This window comes from Cyclopterus lumpus, chromosome 3, assembly GCF_009769545.1.
Source record: "Cyclopterus lumpus isolate fCycLum1 chromosome 3, fCycLum1.pri, whole genome shotgun sequence".
Classification (NCBI taxonomy): domain Eukaryota; kingdom Metazoa; phylum Chordata; class Actinopteri; order Perciformes; family Cyclopteridae; genus Cyclopterus; species Cyclopterus lumpus.
In genome coordinates, this window is record NC_046968.1 from 23983223 (window position 1) to 24003028 (window position 19806).

The following is a 19806-nucleotide window of genomic DNA, read 5'->3' on the forward strand; positions in this document are numbered from 1 at the left end:
CGTTCAAGCTCCATTTAGGTCGATTGAGTGTTAAGCGACAGTACATTTTAACGTTATTATGGTGTGTTCAAACGTGATCTTGTAACAGGTAGTTACTTAGTTAGGTAGAAACTTGAATAAATACAGTTGAGATGTTTTCACAGCAACATACAATAGTTATTAGAGAGGAAAATGTACTTTTATTAAGCCACTTTTTTTTCGTTTTTTAACACACTGGTATCGGATTGGTAGACATTGGTAGACAATTCGCCACTTCAGGTATCGGTATCTGGAAGGAAAGAATAGTATCAAAACATCTCTCGTGCATCTTTGTGTTTCCGTTTTTAGAGTCTAAAAAGTAGCTGCTATGTTTAGGCCAAAGAAAGCTGCCTACAGCGCTCATATATGTCATTTTAAATGTCAATGAAATGCAAGTCTCCAGTGTCGCCAAAGAGGAATTGGCCTCATTATAAAAAAGAAAACAGTGAGAAAATATCATTGGCTTAAAGGTTTAATCCTTTGTATGGACACCACTGCACCCATATGCTGTACATAACAATTATAACTGTGGACATATAATTGATTATTATTATTGACCGGTATGCTTTGTCATTTGAGGGGCGTGTGTTTGTGTGCGTCTGTGCTTTTTCCATCCCTGCTCTGTCATTAAAGGAGATGAGGGGAGGATGTTTGTCCAAGGCGTTCTTACAGGCTACTCAGTGTGTGTGTTGTGAAGATTTATTTACTTTACGGTCTGCCTCATAGCTATGATTTGCCACCGTACCGTCCACGTGGTTAATGAATGTTTATGATGCCTGCTCGTTAACGAGCTGAGGTTTCTTGTTTACGACCCTCCTCCACCTTAAGACGAGGCGCTCATGCGTTGCTCTTTTTTTAATTTGTCCTGTTTCCATTTGCTCCGTATCTTTGTTCTAATCAAAGGAAGGATTTACGAAAGGAGGGTTTATTTTTTTTTCATAGTTTGTGTAACAAGCGCGTGTCACCGCGGGTGGTATCCCCCTAGCACAGAGACACTAGAGACAGGGACTTGTTAGTGTTTTTTATTAATTCCAGGCGGATGCGGTCTCCGTCGTGCTTTCCGCTGAGGTCCGGCGTTCTGCCGCATCCCAGCACCCTGATCCTTTGTCCACCTGCACTTATAATGGGGAGCAATCATCATTAGACCCAGGTGAGGCCAATTAGGCCTCCACCTGGTAACGTTCCCTGAGCGTACTCCCCCACTCCCCTCTGCAGATGAGCTTAACCACACCCAGCCACCACAGTTTGTTTGATACGTGAAGCCTCGAACGCGCTGAGACTGAAATGACTGTCGGCAGCCGGTTATTCTCAATCTCGACTATTTCATTTCAAGGCACATGTGCTTCCTTTGGCTGCTTTGGCTTTTCACGATTAAATTCTGGTGACATTTTAGGGCGATTGAATGGTCTTAAAATAACATTTCCTCTTTTAGGCCAGTAACTGGTTTTTTTGTGTTTTTGAGGTCAGGTTTTGAGTGCATTAGAACTTAAAAGTAATTAAAATCCACACCTATCCTCAGTCAATTGGAGCAAACCATTAGAGCCTTGCTCAAGGGCACGCCTTTAATAGTAATGAATGTAGTAACGATACATGCAGCTGCTGTCTTTCTTTATATAAATCCAAGCGGGCCTGTGTTTGTTATTTTTATTTCCTGAGCTGAGTAATGGAATTTCAGCATTTGGTGCAGCGGCGTCCTATGATAATTAATCATGGCCTTTACATTTAAACTGGTGCAGGAAGTGCTGAGTCGTAACATTCACTGAGGGTAGAACTTACTTTTGCTGTTTTTTGTTAAGTTTTACCTGAAGCTAGTGGGACGGTCCTCGACCAAAGAAATCCTTTTTGTCAACAAATCAATTAGTTTAATTAAATTAATCGACAGAATCACACACAAAAGCACCACTTTGAATCTGGTGCTGACCAGAGATTATTGGAAATAATATTAATGTTCAGCATTGAAACGATCCTTTGTAGTTACCTGCTGCATCGAGTGTCTCTATTATCCAAACAGGTGAAGATCCAGCTGACGGCTTACACATGTCAGGACATTAACCTGTTCTTAGACTTTTATGGTATGCATCGTAGTGCAATGAAATGCTTTTCTGCCAGAAGGAAAACTCTAAAGTGTGTGTGTGTGTAGTTTTCTTTTCTTCTTTTTTTTCTCCCCCCTCAAACATCTGTGAGGCAAACCGCCAGCTGTGACGTGCTGAGTATCTCAACGTAGGGAGAGAATCAGCGCAGACTTTGGCATCGCTCTGAGGCAACATACCAGCATTGAGCCAGATGAAGACACAGAATATTGATCCAAATCATCCCAATTATGCCTTTTTTCTTCTTTTTAAAAAAAAATTCCATCCATCCATTTATTATTCGTACCTGGTCACGCAGGAGGAATAGCAGAGCAGCCAGATGTCTTCTTCCACGGCAACTTCTGAAGCTTTTCCCCGGGAGGGGCTCCGAGACTCACGAAGAGCAACGCCGCATTCACACAAAGTAGTCGTCGGCCTCTGGCTGCTCGTGAATCTGCAGCTCTGTGGGTGTGTTGCGTTGAACACATCATTCACGCTAATTTACATGCAGGACTCCGCTCGGACCGGCCGGTTGTTTTCTGTTAATTTCCTGTCGCACAGTTTGTTTTCCGGAGTGCAGAATAGTTTTGTTTTTCTGTCTGTTTTAAACTTTTTGCTCTCCTCGGGTTTTCACTGGCTTCGCGTCAGAGGCGAGGTCCCGTTCACAATCAGTGTCAGAAGTCAAGGGAGTGCTCCAAGAAATCTCAAAATGCTATTCATCCTAAGCCATCGTTTTATTTTGCATTTAATTTCTATCTCCGTCTGCAACACATTATATTGAGTGCACATGTTTTTAACTGTAACTTTACCTTGTTTATTTATTTGATTCTGTTTTTATACTTCACTCTATTTATCTCTTTTATTTTATTATCTACTCAGCATGTTAGTTATCCTGTATTTTTACTTTTAGCTTTCATACATTTATTTATTGCCAGCTCTTTTACTTTGCAAGGATTGTTTTATACCACCATTGTAAAAAGTGAAACCTCATCAATGGTCTTTCAATACTATTATATATTAAGAGCAATATAAAAGCCTCACTAGTTAGTCTTCTGCCTTCTCTCACATTGCACACACACACCACAATATGCTTTGTATTTACTCACGTTGGCACAGGGTGGTGATTACTGTATGCATTTTAATCTCGGCTCATTTCACATTAAAAAACAGAGCTGCCATGTAATTAGTCGACTAATTGATTCAAATAAATTGCCAAGTACCTTAATTGTAAAAGTGATTGGTGCTTAATATCAGTTTAGCCTCCGTCATGAAGTTGATTTCTCCTCCTCCGTCATATCGCAGCAAATGGTGATGAGCCTGCGGGTGTCGGAGCTGCAGGTGCTGCTGGGCTACGCCGGGCGCAACAAGCACGGACGCAAGCACGAGCTGCTGTCCAAGGCGCTGCACCTGCTGAAGGCCGGCAGCAGCCCCGCCGTGTCCATGAAGGTCAAAGAGCTCTACCGACGACGCTTCCCCGCCAAAATGGTTTCCCACTCGGAGCTGGCCATGCCCGGGCCGCACCACCCGGCCACGGCCGGCGTGGTCGGGGGAGGGGGCGCCGCGCTGCCCGCCGGCCTGACGCAGCTGGCGTACGAGGGCCACGGCGGAGCCCCGTCGCCCGCCGCCTTATTGCCCCTCTCGCTGCTCGGCCCCGGGAAGCACGAGTTAACCGGGCTGACGCACCACCTGTCCGGCTCGGCCACGCTGCACCCGGTCCACCCGGACGTCAAGCTGCAGAGGCTGCCCTTCTACGACATGCTGGACGAGCTCATCAAGCCAACCAGTCTAGGTGAGGGCACGCGTGAGTGGGAGTGAGAGGTGGCTTGAAAGGGAATGATGGTAGACGGACACATGTCATCACTGTGCATGCACATTATATATACACATCATAACACTGCAGGGTAAAATAAACGAGTACATGCTTTGAATGGTGTGGCAGATTAGCTAGTAGCAAGAATTTGGTATTTGAGTACTCAATGTGTCACTTTTCAACAGAATAAAACAATTTAATAATTACGGTTTGCTGTTAAAAGAAAATAAAGTGTATGACAAAGATGTGTTTTGTCTTTTCACAAAGCCAGAATTTACACGGCTGCTTAAAATGACAAATTGTCTCTAAACGCAAGAAGACATGACACACACACACAGTAACTGCAAAACTGAGAAGCAACATTAGTGCACGTCATCCCTCTTTCTCCATATGTTTCCTGTCGGTATCTTCGCTGTCAGACTGAATCCACCGAATGTGAAAGCGCCGGAAAAAAAAAAAAAATCTGCAAGGTTGTGGATATTTATGTCAGTGTGACATTCCCATAATAATCATGGCAGCAGTCGCAGAAAAACATTGACATTTGTGTTTCCGCTGTGGCGGAGAAGGCTCCCTGCCAGCGCTGCCTGCTAATGCGTTGACACGCCTTTCCGAAATGTTACTGCAAAAATATATAATTTGCAGATTCCCCCACGAGAATTCAGAGTAGACCAGAGGCCAGTGTTGGTTCACGAGAGGTGTTGCTGAAAATATTTATGAATAAAGGATGAAGAGTTTCCTTCTCAGATTGGCTTGTACTGCTACTGTATACTAGCTGTATATTACTATTAATGAGCAAGAGAACCTAAGTTAAGTTGTGACTCAAACATGGGACGGAGGTCGGTCACAATCGGGCCGATCTATTTAATTCAATCAACTATGTACATTAAATAATGGAATTTTGGTTGACCAATTTGGTGCTGCGTTAAAAAGTTTTACACCTGAATTGTAATTCTTTATTGATTTTGAAGTTTTTTTTTAACCAAATTGCTGGTGTCCGATTTCAATTTTTTAATAACTAACAATTCAATAAAGTTATATCCATGTATTTATTTGTTAGATTCAGTTTGAAGAAGTTAGAAAATAATGTTTAAGTCGAGCCAGACGGTGTCTCACACATAACAGAATGATCCCAGTCTCTTCCACACAGCTAATCAATGAAACACTGGTATCGGCCCAGGTATCCCTACTTTAGTCACAAGCATTAAAAATGTTATCATGCATATAGTTTTCATTCATTTGTGGATCTGAAGGTCATTTTGAGAGTGACATTTAGCCACTGGACGTTATAGGGGAATAATGGCTCTCATTTGGATATTATGACAGATGTTGACATTACTGCATTTCTGTACACTAAATCACATCTCCTAGGAAACTCGGTTAAGTTAAGTAATGAGGGCCGAGACTTTTATGACGAGGGGAAGAAAAACTCTGCTGATGAAACTGATGTTCTGCATAACGACATCGACTTTGTTCCCATGAAGTGACGCACAGCTGTGCATAATAAGTTTTAAATAAAATAAATAGGATTTAGTCTCTCGTTTCGCACGGCGCTCGATTCACGATACAAAAGTAGTTTATACTCTGAAACATATTTATGTCAGGTAACAAGTGCAAGAATAGCTTCAAGAGTCAGAGAAACCTGCACATAAAAATAAAAAATGTTCATGTAAAATAACTATAACTGTTCCAACTTTTCCAGAAAATAGTGTGTTCATTTAAGACCCCATTACTGTAATAAGTACAAATATCTGCCCTTTAATTCACTTCTTAGGAGACTTTTAATCTTTGTCTTGGTCAGATTTATCATTATATTAAGTCTGCATCCAGCACCCAGAATGCATTTAGCATAATAACAATCTTTGGGCTCAGGGATGTATTGCAAATATATGGAAATGACTGGATTTTTCCCACATTTGCATTTTAATGGAGTAAGAGAGCATCTCATGATTAATTTGCCTGCGGATGCATGTACAAACACAGTGCCTGCAGCTCTATCATCACACCATCTTTCCCCTCTTCCCCCGCCCTCTCTCACTCTATCCATTTCCTGCACATGTCCCATCCCTCTCGGCTTCCCCTATCCCCCCCCCCCCCCTCCCTCTCTCTCTCTCTCTCTCTCTCCCTCTCTCTCTCTCCGCCCCCACCACTCCGTCTTCCATTCTTACTCCGTCTCCGCGGCCATCATCAGTTAAAATTTGCATGCAAAGTGATGAAATCATACAGACGTACACCTGTGCCCGCAGAACACACCCCTCCCTTCATTTGAATCTGAATCGCACGTTCACATCATTCTCACACACACACACACACACACACGTATGCATATACAGTACTTTCAAAACACAAACGTACTCTCCAATAAATAATGCATGCTGATTGTATTGTTCTCGGAGCCGCCGAGAGCGCAAAGAGATGAATGAAAGGAGGATGAAGCTCTTAGAGGAAGATGATGCACATCATCTCACAAAGCTGAACATTTTTAATTTGCTTAAAAAAAAATGACCCTCTTTATCCTTATAATAATGGAGGGCAGTAGTGAAAGCACTTGATTAATTGGAAGTCGCCCCTCACAGGCGGAATAGAGGATGGTCTCCTGTTGCTTTAAGACTGCTGTAGTCTCCTCTCCTTGATCACACCCTTTCACATACTCTTCTTCTCTTCTCTGCTTGTTTACTTCTCTCTGATCTTCTGATTACTGCTCAATCCATCTCTCTGTCTACCCCCCCCCACCCCCCTCCATTGTTGTTGCCTCTACTGTTGCCTTGCCTCCAGTTCCTCTCTCCCTCGCTCGCTCCCTTCCCCCACTCGCTCTCTCTCTTTTTTCTTTTTTTTTTTTTGCTGGTGGAAGCTGGTTTTGTTGGCCATGAATGTGCTTAACTGGGATTCTGACAGGGCTTTTACAAGTGCTGTGAAAGGAAAGATTATGACTTGTTTGGTGCGTCCTCGCATCTAAAATTGGACCAAAATAAGTCTGTGTAAGTCTTTTTTTTTTTCCACGGCTGAACTGCAGGCTATTTGTGAAATTCAGAAAATAGTTTCTAGCCTGTCCACAATCAATTTGGAAAGTAAAAATAAACTAATAACGGCAAAATAAACAGTACAGCATAGCATAAAGGTTGGTTCATGCCAGATGCATATTATCCCCATATTTAATTGTTTGAATAGAACGACACAGTCTGTCCTGGAAGGAAAAGTGACAGAAATAATGATATCAATAAGAATTAAATAAGAGAGTGCCTGAAGGGAGAAGTTCAAACCCCAGACGTTGTTGTGTACATTATGCTGCTACACGTTTTCAGTTCCTCAGCGCACACACGCAACGGATCCATAAAGTCATCCCTTCAACTGAGATATAAGGATCTTTGCACATTAGTTCTGACCTTTTGTTTCTTCAACATGCAGATTTATCTCCTGTTGGCTTGCAGGCAGCAAATTCGTTTTTGACTTTATGCATAATCTGTACTATTTTAAGACTTACCAAGACACGAGATTTTAGCTTTTTGATAGAATGCGGTGTGGCTTTGTTTGTTTTTTGATGAGTAGTTTTGTCTACAATTCTTTTGGCTCTTGATTCATATTTATTTCCTATGCATTTCCCAACACTTCACACAGTAAGAAGTGTATGTTAGCATACTATCGGACAACAATGCATGGTGTACGGTAACCGAGTAAATTGCGACCCATGTAAAGGTGTTTTCAGATGTCCTGCCATACCCCGATCCCTCATAGTAACCTTGTTTCTTTAGTGCATGTAATCGTGGTTATTATCTCTCTCACACCATCCTCCCTCCCTCCCTCCCTCCCTCCCTCCCTCCCATGCAGTTTTTTTGCTCTCTGCTGAGTCTTATCAGTTTTTGGGATAAAGGTTAGTCAGGCCAGAGTTCATCCCTCCCATTCAAAACTGGTCAGTGGTCTGGGCTGCACCAGCTACTCCTTTATTACCATGGCGACCTCACTGGATGAACTCTCCATCATTATCCGTTCTCCATGGAGAACGATGCCTCTGTGCTCATTATGGATATCATTGTGGCGCACATGCATTATACATGATTTAATCACCATATCTTCGGGAAAAAGGATGCAGGCCCATTTCGCATTTGATGAGCGTTTCGTGCGTAATGGATTCTTACACGAGAAGATTGCTGTGATATTCACACAAAGGAGGAAAATTGTGTGGTTAAAAAAAAAAAAAAGAAGAAGTCTAATCAAGTGTTTGGAACAAAGATGAGTCGTTCCATGATTTCATCTTTGAAAACTTGACGTCAAGGTTTCATTGCTAATAATGGTTTTTTGGCCCGTCCATTTAGGCAAGTACAAGGTCACTGTTATATTGTAGAGACCCAGGGAAGAAAAGGAAGCCATCTTCAGCTCTTCTACAGTTTGGTGGCAGCGGGACATGAAGCATGGTGCCATCTGCCTGTCAGTTCCCCTGTGAACACAATAACATATTAACTCATAATACCTGATACACGCTATATGCTGACAAAACAGGCTGTCCCTCTACAGCGGAGGATTTGATTAGATTTTGGAGTGAAGGAACAACCATTACGTGTTTTCCGTTATCAGATTATTTTCTGGATTGATTGATTAATAATTGTGCTTTCACTTCGCTCGTTTTATTTAACTAATGGTTCCTGAAACGAACTAATGGAGCTGGTTCCGGGCGTGCGTTCACAAGTGCAAAACTCAAAAGGTCCAGAAATGGTAAAAATGCGTTATGTGGTGCACAGCCAAAAATAATAATTTGACTGAAACGTTCTTAATCATTTTAATCAGGAAAACAGAAGAACACTGGAGAATGCTGCCGTGGGGATCTTGTCCTGGATCTCTAGAGCTCATATGTTCTGTTATGAATCCAGTTTTCTCTTTAAGCGACTGACCCAACTCAACGAGTGTGACGCGAAGGCGCCGTAAAACACGAGTGTATTCAGTCGGCTACCACGTATGACTCATAATATGAAAGGCAGTATTCAGATGTGATATTTTAGGTTGTACTTGAAATATGATTGAAGCAATTCATAGATTTTCAAAAATAGTTGCAGATTAATTTTCTGTCTGCAATCGATCGCTCAACTAATTGTTGAGATCTATTTTGTTGTCCGTCTTTCATAGAATCTTTCTAGAAGGAAATCATCAACACAATCGTGAGATATAAAGTTCACGTTAAGTAAAATACTGTATGTTAGCTTTTGTCATTTCTGTGTGTAGCCGGTATTAACGTAACATAGAGTTAAACCAGTGAGACGTTATATATTTGTTTTTTGGCACCTCCGCCATTCATTTTCTATATTCTAATATTTCAGACATGTAATGCCTGTCTCTAAGGTTGCTGGGTAAACACAACGCAATAATGTCAATAAGTCCAGAACTTAATCACTTTGTCCCAGACAAAGCATGTTGAGTTTTATCTAAAGTCGTCATGAAACCAAAAAGACAACAAGGGGAAAATAACTGGGCCTTTTTTTTTTTTTTTTTTTAAAGACATGCTGGCAGTAAAGACGAGCCTTCATCTCTAATTGTAATACATTTGATTATATTCGTCTAAGGACCCTCTCTGTTTTCTCTCTTTCGCTGTGCTAATTGGCTCGTTCTGCTGTTTCACAGAGAAACCCTTCCAGTGGCTCAGACTTCGCATGGAGTGCATTGTTATTGCGAAACAGTCTGTTGGAACCGCTGCGATTTAATTTCCTGCAGCTTCATGACAAGGAAGACGTAAAGTACAATCAACGAAACTGTAAATAGCGTTTGATATCCGGCTCATTACGTGAGATGTTACTGTTCAATTAATCGATCTAATCAACCCCATCCGAGGGGTAACTAGGCAACAGGCCCATTTCACTTTTGTTTTTATCATTTTATTTAATCGCGGGGCACCAGAACAGACTTATCCAGAACAGACTCCCGGTGACAGCAGTTATCCTCCCTGCTGGAGCGTCCTTGAGCAAGCACATCGAGTTGCTCGGCCCCTCTTGTTTTGCCCTTGGACCTACAAGCGAATACATGTCACACACAAAGTATGTCTCCTTCCTGAATCAGTGAAGATATCATATCGGCGACGTGCAACAGGTTGTGGTGGTGGTGTTCCTAAACAGCCGGAGCACAGAAACCAATAAAGCACCTCGTCACGCGACGTCGAACCGCCAGCTGAGATTTACCAGCGGTCGCTCCGACCGCCCCGTGATCCCGAGCAAAATCTTTATCTCTCTGTAAACAACTCGGCCGTCTCACAACAAATGAGCATCAACAAGGGAGCTCTGGCTGCTCCCAACTGTAAACAACGCTGAACAAAATGGCTTCTCTCTCTCTCTCTCGGAGGGCGGGACATTGTTTTCTTCTAAGTCGGCGCACCGTCATCATCATCATCCCTGATTGGACGGACGCGAGCCCTGATTGTAACTCTAAACATTTCTCCACTCTTTTATCTCAAACATAAGCAACGTTGTCTTTTTTTCTTCTTCTCCATTTAACGTTATTGTGAAATGATTTCCCGAAGCCGGGCTTTACAGACATTGTGAACCGCCTGCTGTCGTATATATACATTGATAGGGAGAGCGAGGTCCAGCTGCCAGGCGGAGAACTTGTAATTCCAGCCTCAGCAACCCTGTGAGCACACTGGAATGCCTAAATGAGCGCTGTCAATATATAACTGCACACCCTTATGCATATAATAAAGGATAATTGCTGCTGTTGCGCGTGCTGGGGGTGGGGGTGGGGGGGGGGGGGGGGAGTAACACTTCTGGAAAGTTTTCTATTGACAGTGTGTGGGTGTGGGTGTGACATCCAGATCTGTCCTTTTTGTTTTTGGAACCTTCTAGCATTGTAGTGTAGAATTTGAGTGATGCTGAAAGGACTTTGTTTTGTGTGCGTGCGTGCATATGTGTGTGTGTGTGTGTGTGTGTGTGTGTGTGTGTGTGTGCGTCTGCGTGGTGCAGTAAACAGAGAAAAAAAGTAGCACAGCCACTAACAAGTTAACAAACTCCAGCTGGGTTTTGTTGAGCTGAAGACGGCTTCGGAGCTGAGCACATTCTCTGTAGCTTAGCTCACATCTTCTCTTCAAACCAGAACTAAACCCGGCACTGAGGGTTTTCTAAGTTTTTACTTACTGTAGGGTCACAATCACCACTGTCAGACTATTCATATTCATCATTGGCCCAAGCTGGAACATAAAACCTAGTTTGGACATACATGTGCAAAGTCTTGTTATATTTCTCAGGTTACCGATATATATATTTTTTCTGTGGAGAGAATTTTTGTTGGACCTAAAAATGTAAATGACAAGCATTTAGTTCCCTTCCTCCCAGTGTGACCAGTAATGGTAGTCTCCAGCATGTGGTGGAGGAAGTACTCTTCTGCAGCACCGCTCTGTGAAAGCACTCGACTGCAAGTCAAAGTGCAAACATCAAAACATTACATCAGAAAAGAGATATTTGCATATTTACTTAGTATGAATAGTAAAAGTACTCATTGTGGAGTAAAGCTAATTTGAACTTCTTCATATACTATTGGGTAGTTTAATCAACAGTGATTCATCTCATTCTATAAGATCATCAGCCATCTTTTTTAAAAGGAGGATGGTTTTCTTAAGCAGCAGTTGCATGAAATAGAAATACAGTATTAAAATATGGACATGGTGCGTTCCACTACTCGTCTTCCGTTTTGCATTCATTCATCACCAAAGTGTCGTTATTTGTAATTGTTCCCACGGTGTCTCTTCAAGTGCTATAAATAAGTACGCCGGCAGTGAAGGAGACTTTTCTGACATTGCTTAAGTTAAGCAAATGTTTAATTAAAGGTGTGCCAATGTGCCTCAATTTCACTTGGTCAAACGTACGCTGCGATAAATCCTTCATGACGGTTGTAATGTTCAGTCTTTAGAAAGTTGTTTACTCTACTATATGATACGTTTAGATGTTTGTGAGGCTGTACTGACTGGTGTTTCTATTATTTTGTCCACCCTAGTTATAGCAGTGAGATTAGATATTAGAAGCACTAAACACAATGCAACTCACCAGCACTACAAACGAGGGCTTCAACTCGCCATTATTTTAATTATTGATTAACTTATTAATTATTTTCTCTAATTGACGAAATAAAAGAAACCTCTCAGACGATAGTTTCAGACACCAAAACCTAAATAAATAGCGACTAACTATGTTGTGTGTGCTCCCCGGTTTCTGGTTTATTTCCTCTTCACTGTAAACATCCACCCGTTGGAGATCATTTTCCCATCTGTCACTCTGCCCACCGCCATCTGTCTCTCCATCACATACGTTTCATATTATTAAACAAAGTGTGTGTGTGTGTGTGTGTGTGTGTGTGTGTGTGTGTGCGTGTGCGTGTGCGTGTGCGTGTGTAGGGGGGGGGGGGCCAGAACGTGCACCACGAAGGGCGGAGAGTCTGCAGGTGCTCATGTCACACAGTGCGCTCGCTCGTGTCCATGACGACACGTTTAACATCCCCGCGTGAGATCTGCGCCGCTGACAGAAGCTCCCGATTTTGTTTATTGTTGCAACGACGCGTCTCAAAGTGAACGTCCCGGTGAAATGTTCACGTTCTAATAAGCAGCACGAAGCAGAAATAAGATTACCTGCAGGGACAGAAATGGGGCTCCGTAACAGTGATTACAGTTCAGTTTATGGCGTTGTCTGTCTTCTCTCAGCGAGGTTAAGTAGAGACTTCATTCATTAAGAAACGCATTCTGTATTTATCGTCGTCGACAAGTAAGTTTCTGCCTCGATTTGAACGTGATGAAATCCAATGTAGCGTCCGGCGTGTTCTATTCATCAAATGAGCCAAAGTCACACATGCAGTTCACAAATAAACTTTCCTTCGTCTCCATGGTTTATATTTTCATGTTTCATATTTGAGCTTCTATCAGGTTATCAGAATAAGATAATTCATGTTTGAAGCCTGCTTTCATTCACATAACCTTTGGTTTGCACGAGCAGAAGATGGATTTGCTGATAGATTTCAGTCATTTTTCGTTTTTCTAAAACTGACTCAGTTAATCTACCTCACACAGACAAAACTTGTTTGTCCCCATGTGATAATATTTTCAGTTTTTACTCAGGCTGGGTATGGTTTTATATCTTTTAATACAATAATATAATGATAGTTCTGAAGAAACCTCGACATAAGAAGCCAAACGTCTCAAATTTAACTCCCCAGTAAAATTGCAACTTGCCTCTACTTTGGTTGTTGTGCGGATTAAACAAACAAGATTTAGTGTGCTAATTAATCAGCTTTAGAGAAGCTGGTAAGAAGGGCTTTCCCTCGGTTTCCAGTCATTATTCCAAGCTAAGCTAGCCGGCTGCTGGATATGGCTTCATATTTAAATGCATTAGCAGCCATACAATAACTTTGCTTTATATACAGGATAAATGTGGCAAAATGATGATTTAACTCAGAAGTATAATCTGAGCGTTTGATGCCGGGTCGCAGCACTTGACAGTTAAATAGATCTGCACCAGAAAAGTATTACAGTCTGATATCAAGCCTTAGTTTTAATATCACAATGTGTCAGACGAATATAAACACTGTGTATGCATGTTAAATCACTGGATTTAAAGAAGCGTGTGCGTGTGCGTGTGTGTGTGCGTGTGTGTGTGTGTGGGTCGGGGTAAATGTAAGTGTGTGTGTTAGTGTGAGAGAATAAGAAAGCGAGAGAGAGGGAGGAAGACATCCATCAAAACTCATTTCAACCCTTCTCGTATCTCTCCCAACCACACGCATTGAAACACCAGAGAGAAAAAAAAATCCGCTGCCAGAGAGAGAGTGAGTTATAGAGCGATGGAGAGATGATGGGGGAGAGAGAGAGAGAGAGAGAGAGAGAGAGAGAGAGAGAGAGCAAGCGCAAGAGAGGACAGAGTGAGAGAGCACTTTCTATTTATAGCCCGTGTGCCCGGAGTGGAGGAAGACGGTAGTTCGAAAGCACACTTGGTGCGTATGATTTTGTTCTGCAGTGCACAGGCTGCCGCTCCGAAGATGCGGGAGCAGAAAGAAGATCTCATTAAAAAAGAAACACGCCGTATAAATGATATATACCATAATGGTGGTGAGATTGTGTCGTGATGGCTGTGAACATGAACGGCTGTCTGAAAGGCAGATGAAAGGAGGAACATGATTGGTCCAGTAATCATCCACTTTGTTGTTCCCTACGAGGAAAGGAAATGACCAACTGTGTGTGTGTGTGTGTGTGTGTGTCCCCGCATTATTTGAGGTAATTAAAGCAACGATCATGATTCAACTCTCTAACTTATCTTCCCCCCTCACTTACGCAGCCTTCAGGCCAAAAGGTTCCCGCTGAGATTCAGCATGTCACTCAAAATACGACAGACACACAAAAGGGGTTCTGTTATTACAAATGAAAAAAGAAAAAAAGGTCACACTGGTCTGTAATGCTAACTCGTTCGTCTGTTAATGTGTACAGATTGACAGAAACGGTGCACGACGTGTTAATAAGTGACTTTCAGCAGTGTGTGTGTGTGTGTGTGTGTGTGTTTCATTAGCTTTGGACAGAGCCACACTAGCTGTTTCCCCTCGATTGTAGTCTTTATGCTAAGCTAAGCTAATCGCCGCCCACCTCCTATCTCACAGCACACACACCAGAGTGGCTTCTTTTCATCCAGAACCCTCAGAGCTCCTTGTTTCATGCTAACCTCTTTCTAACATGTACACACTCACACACTTGTCTTGCCTTTGCCAACTTTCTGTCTCTTTGATAAAGGTGGGGTTAGTAGCACCGGTTATTTCCAGCACCTCTCCGTGGGCCTATAAATAGAACACACACACACACACACACACACGCATATTTTCTTCCTCTTCTTCATCTCTGTGTGAGGCAGACTGGTTTTGAAGCCCAGGTATTCTTTAGCTTTTGCTAATTTCACACCAACAAGATACAGCCAATAATGCTAATTATACGGGAGACGGCCACTGATGCATCGCAGTGCACACACTCCTTCTCCGTTTTCCTTTTGTTTCGTGCTCGTCTGTAGATTAAAAACTTTACTTTACTGTCACACTTGGTCTTATTTATCTCACTGTCTTGGGATCACTGACATTTATTCGCCGTTTGAAACTGTGTGTAACTTTCCTGGTGATATTATTATTTATTTTTTTGTCCCCCTGCCTCCGCAGCCTCAGACAACAGCCAGCGGTTTCAGGAGACGTGTTTCGCCTTCGCATTAACGCCACAACAAGTCCAGCAGATCAGCAGCTCGATGTAAGATCACCGCCCGCCCTGTCGGCGTGGGGACGCCGTTTTGTGAATTATTCATCGAGTACATGATTTCTACGTCTATGTGGTGATCCGTTTTTGTTTCTGCCCTCAAAGGGACATCTCGGGGACCAAGTGTGATTTCTCAGTTCAAGTCCAGCTGCGGTTTTGCCTGTCGGAGACCAGCTGTCCTCAGGAAGACCATTTCCCACCCAATCTGTGTGTGAAAGTCAACGGGAAGCCGTGTAACCTGCCGGTAAAGAGCTCCGCGTTCGTCAGATAAACAACCATCGAAACACGGCTTATTTGTTCTTTAACTACTTTTAACTGATTGAACACTCACAGCCTTTTTATTTCACTTGTTCAACCTCTTCTGCCTTGTGCCTCGAGTTTTCATCTTAATTTTTTATAATATTCACAAACAAAAAGGCTAATTATCATTCTTCCCCCCCCTCTTGATATTCATGTCGGACATCTAGGGTTATCTTCCTCCAACCAAAAACGGCGTAGAGCCCAAGCGGCCCAGCCGGCCCATCAACATTACCTCACTGGTCAGATTGTCCACCACTGTCCCCAACACCATCGTGGTGTCGTGGACCGCTGAGATCGGAAGGGTAAGAACCGGTTTCTAACAAGGGGGGCCCTCTTTAATAATCAATGCTTTGATAAGTAATAACGTCATCAAGTAATGTTACTAAACATTCGCTGATTCAAGCCCCACCCGCAGCATCACATACAGCAGTGAAACTGAACGCCGACCCCAGGTTCACTCTTGTTTTAGAGCCAGCCTGTTCCGCTCGGCGTGGCACCTCCCTATATTTCTGTGTTTTTGGCACTGTGAACTTGACAAAAACAGATTTTAAAGTATCCGTGTGCACATTATTGATCACGGTACGTCTTCATGCGTGTTCACAGAGTTACTCCATGGCGGTGTACTTGGTGAAGCAGCAGTCGTCCACCGTGTTGCTACAGAGACTACGAGCCAAAGGCATCAGAAACCCGGACCACTCCAGAGCCCTCAGTAAGGACGGTCCACCTCTGCACTGATCCAGTATATAAAGGCTGATATTGACATTATGTATAAGCACATTAAATACAGTTTTATTTCTAAATTAATTGGGGGTTTTTTAAGCACATCTCTGGCTTCTTGTTATTCGCCATAAAAACCTTGATTTTTTCGCAGTCTGAAATGAGAAGCTGTTTGTTTCTCTCTCACTCTTGTGTGTGTGTGTGTGTGTGTGTGTGTGTGTGTGTCTGTGTGTGTTTTACTTCACCTCCTGCAGTCAAAGAGAAGCTCACAGCCGACCCCGACAGTGAAATAGCCACGACCAGCCTTCGCGTGTCGCTGCTCTGCCCGGTAAACAGCCCGCTCTTCATGAATCTTGAGCCCGTGTTTAGGGATTCAGTCATGCCGAGACGTGTCCGTCCATTCTTTTCTTTGCACGCGTCTCAACATGCCCCTCAGTTCGGGTTGTGTACACGCTCCGTCCATCAAAATTGTCTCCTCAACACCTGTCAAGCACCTTTTCCATGTGGGTTTTGGCATGTCTGTGACATTTTGTGTGTGTGTGTGTGTGTGTGTGTGTGTGTGTGTGCGCAGCTGGGGAAGATGCGGCTGATGATTCCATGCCGGGCGCTGACATGCTCCCACCTGCAGTGCTTCGACGCCACACTGTACATCCAGATGAACGAGAAGAAGCCCACATGGGTGTGTCCTGTGTGTGACAAGAAGGCCCCCTTCGAACACCTCATCATCGACGGGTAAGGCCCCCGTACCGTCCCACAGAGGACCTGTCAGGAAATAGTGCACACTTTAACTGTAACAATAACTTTATTGTTATGCAACAAAACGTCACGTGTGTGTGTGTGTGTGTGTGTGTGTGTGTGTGTGTGTGTGCGAGTCTGCTTTGCAATGCACGTGATTCTGATTCTGAAATTAGCCGTTGAGAATAAAGGTTCATTCTTGGCCATGGAATCAGTAATAGTGTTAAACTCCCTTATCCAAACCGATGCCTGTCTTTCACTTTGAATGCAGATCAACTTTTACTCATAGTGACGACAACTTTTACTACTGCATTAACTTATGACTACCACAGAGTTCAAAATACTGCTCTCATACATTGTGATTTATATAAACTCGTATCAAAATCAAGAGCTTCACAGAAGCACTTTCCACCACTTGTTTATATGATTCATTTAAATCATAATGTGAGGCCTTTTTAAAGGGTTGGGCATCCTGTAGGCTTGAAAGTTGCTCTGAAAAGTGACCTTTCCTCTTTTTGGAGGACAGCAGCTACATATACAGTGAGTTTAGAGGTCAATTGAAACGTGTTCGTTACTGCTTTTCAAAGCACCCTTACGGCATCATCAAATTTCCTGTCATTGATATTCAGGATGTTAAAAACTCTCACTCAAAGATTGAGGTATTCCTTCACTGAATCACAGTGTTGACGCAAGTCTGTTTAGAGCAGATTTATTGTCTTTGGAGGGCGGAAGGTCTTTTCCACTACAATCAGTTTTTTTGTTTGAAATCAATCTGTGTGTGTTTGTGTACATTTCTGGGGGATGGGTTCGTCTGTGACGTGTTTGTTTGTTCTCAGGCTTTTCGTGGAGATCCTCAACAGCTGCATGGACTGTGATGAGATCCAGTTCAAGGAGGATGGCAGCTGGGCCCCCATGAGGTCTAAGAGGGAAGTGCAGGAGGTCTCCTCTGCTTCCTATAACGGACTGGATGGTGAGACATGTTACGAGGGATGCACACCCACAGGGTGGGTCAGAAACAGAAAGGCTGTGTCTATATGAAGGCGAAACCCAGAAGTAATTAAAATAGGATTACAGAGAAGTCTTTGTTTATGCGTTGTCAGTTTTAATTTGTTAAAGCATCAATCATGATGCAACTGAGCAAAGTGCTTGTCTCCATAGTAACAACCATACTGTATTTCATATGAGAGAAAGGGGATTTCTTTTTTGTATGTGTGCATTTTAGCACAAGCGTTGCTTTGATTTTTATTTTATCTTACTTTTGCAGCCTCAGAGAATCCTGAACATGAGCACACAAACGCAAACTTAATATTTTGTTGCTGCTCTGCAGGTTCATGTCGGACGTCCGCAGGCTCGGACCAGCGGAGCTCCTCGTCCTCCAGCCACGGGGGCAGCGACAGCAGCAACGGCAAGAAAGTGGAGGTGATCGACTTGACACTGGACAGCTCCTCGGAAGACGAAGGACAGGACTCGCCGCCGCCTCCGCAGCCGCTCCCGCTGCCTCCTCACCCCCAACGGGCGTGTCCCTCCATGTCGCCGACCTCGCCGCCCGTCATCAACAAAGGGTCAGACACACAAACCCCGTCCAAGGCCGTCGGATTTCATCTCCACGTTTTGCCTTTTTCATTAAATGTAGAAACGGGGCTCATTTTAGCTGCTCAGACGATTAGTTATGCATCTAGATTTTAAATGATTCACGAGTTTTGCACTCGACACACACGTTTCTGTTACCGTCTCACATCTCCGGCACTCGCCCGAAGAAAGCAGAGAGTGCTGACTGAGAGATTCTTAACTCCTTTACATTGGATGTGTAGATCTAAAATCTGACCGTGACCTCTGAAACTCTCACAGCTACGTGTTATGAACAAATTCCAATTCATTATGTGCATCTGCGCGCTGCTTCATTTGAACCTGTGACTGTTCAGAGGTTTGTGTTTCGAGGTCAGAGGAAGTGACTTACCAAATAAAAATGACATGAAAGAAAAGCCCAATTATAGATGAAGCGTCCTCTTTAACGCCTCATCTCTAAACCTCTTCCTCTGTATCTGCCTTCAGAGTGTTGAACCTGCACCACCAGGCCTCCCCTGTGAGCCGCACGCCCAGCATGCCCGCCGTGGACACCAGCTACATCCCTCCCATCCCCCCACTCATCCAGGACTACCGACCCTACTACCACACCCCCAACGACCTGTCGGGTAAAGACCAACACGCGCCACACACATCTAATAAACTTATTAGAACCTATTTACTTTTACACGTATCCTTACCAAGCAAGCAATTCAATGTGCTTATATAGCCATACGAATTAGTGACTTCATAAAGAGTCAAAACGAGCAGATAAACAATATTTGATTAAGTCATTTTCTAATGAACTCCTGGGGGAATTTAACAGGAAAAACAAACATTTCAGATGTCAAAGAGACTTTTGTTCTTATTTTGTTTTCTATAAAATGTCTAATGCCATTTTTTATTTTATTTGAATGCCTCTGGTTGAGAGAACCATTCGATCCCTCTCGCTGTATAACATGCACTTTAAAACACATTATGTATTTGCGTCTGGGATACAGATGTTGCTTGATATTCTGCATTCACTCGGCCTGTGCTTGATTTCCAGAGTTGAACTTCTTCTCTTTCCTTCAAGGTGACAATCATCAGGTACGTCAACCGTGCACCGCTGAATTTTGTCCTTGAAGACTGTGACTACGGTTCATTTTAGAATAATGAAATGTGTAACGACTCTCCGTGGAACCAAATATTATAGTTGTACTCACAAAAAACAACTTTCACTCCGCTGATATTAGGGTTGGTTCTCCCAAAATTAACCCCAAAGTTTGCAATTTGAGCAAAGTCTCCGTAAGCCAGCTCAGATTCTGGAGGGTCCACGCCGGTCATATCCTCCCCTCTGCATTGTAAACATCCTCGTCCGTCTC

At 43.2% G+C, this 19806-nt stretch overlaps 1 protein-coding gene across 2 annotated transcripts in view; it reads left to right on the forward strand.

The window, feature by feature from the left end:
- The window catches only part of LOC117728631 (E3 SUMO-protein ligase PIAS1-like), a 37167-nt gene that overhangs the window by 15758 nt on the left and 1603 nt on the right, over positions 1–19806 (forward strand). Inside the window, exons 2-12 of one of the 2 annotated variants that reach the window (XM_034529385.1) lie at positions 3390–3876; positions 15037–15121; positions 15233–15371; positions 15595–15729; positions 16031–16136; positions 16399–16472; positions 16716–16876; positions 17716–17849; positions 18207–18441; positions 18932–19071; positions 19491–19531. In XM_034529385.1, the coding sequence (XP_034385276.1) occupies positions 3393–3876; positions 15037–15121; positions 15233–15371; positions 15595–15729; positions 16031–16136; positions 16399–16472; positions 16716–16876; positions 17716–17849; positions 18207–18441; positions 18932–19071; positions 19491–19531 (1734 nt within the window). In that variant the 5' untranslated portion in view covers positions 3390–3392. Of the gene's footprint in view, positions 1–3389; positions 3877–15036; positions 15122–15232; positions 15372–15594; positions 15730–16030; positions 16137–16398; positions 16473–16715; positions 16877–17715; positions 17884–18206; positions 18442–18931; positions 19072–19490; positions 19532–19806 lie in introns of both variants that reach the window. The other variant, XM_034529386.1, reaches the window with a different exon arrangement.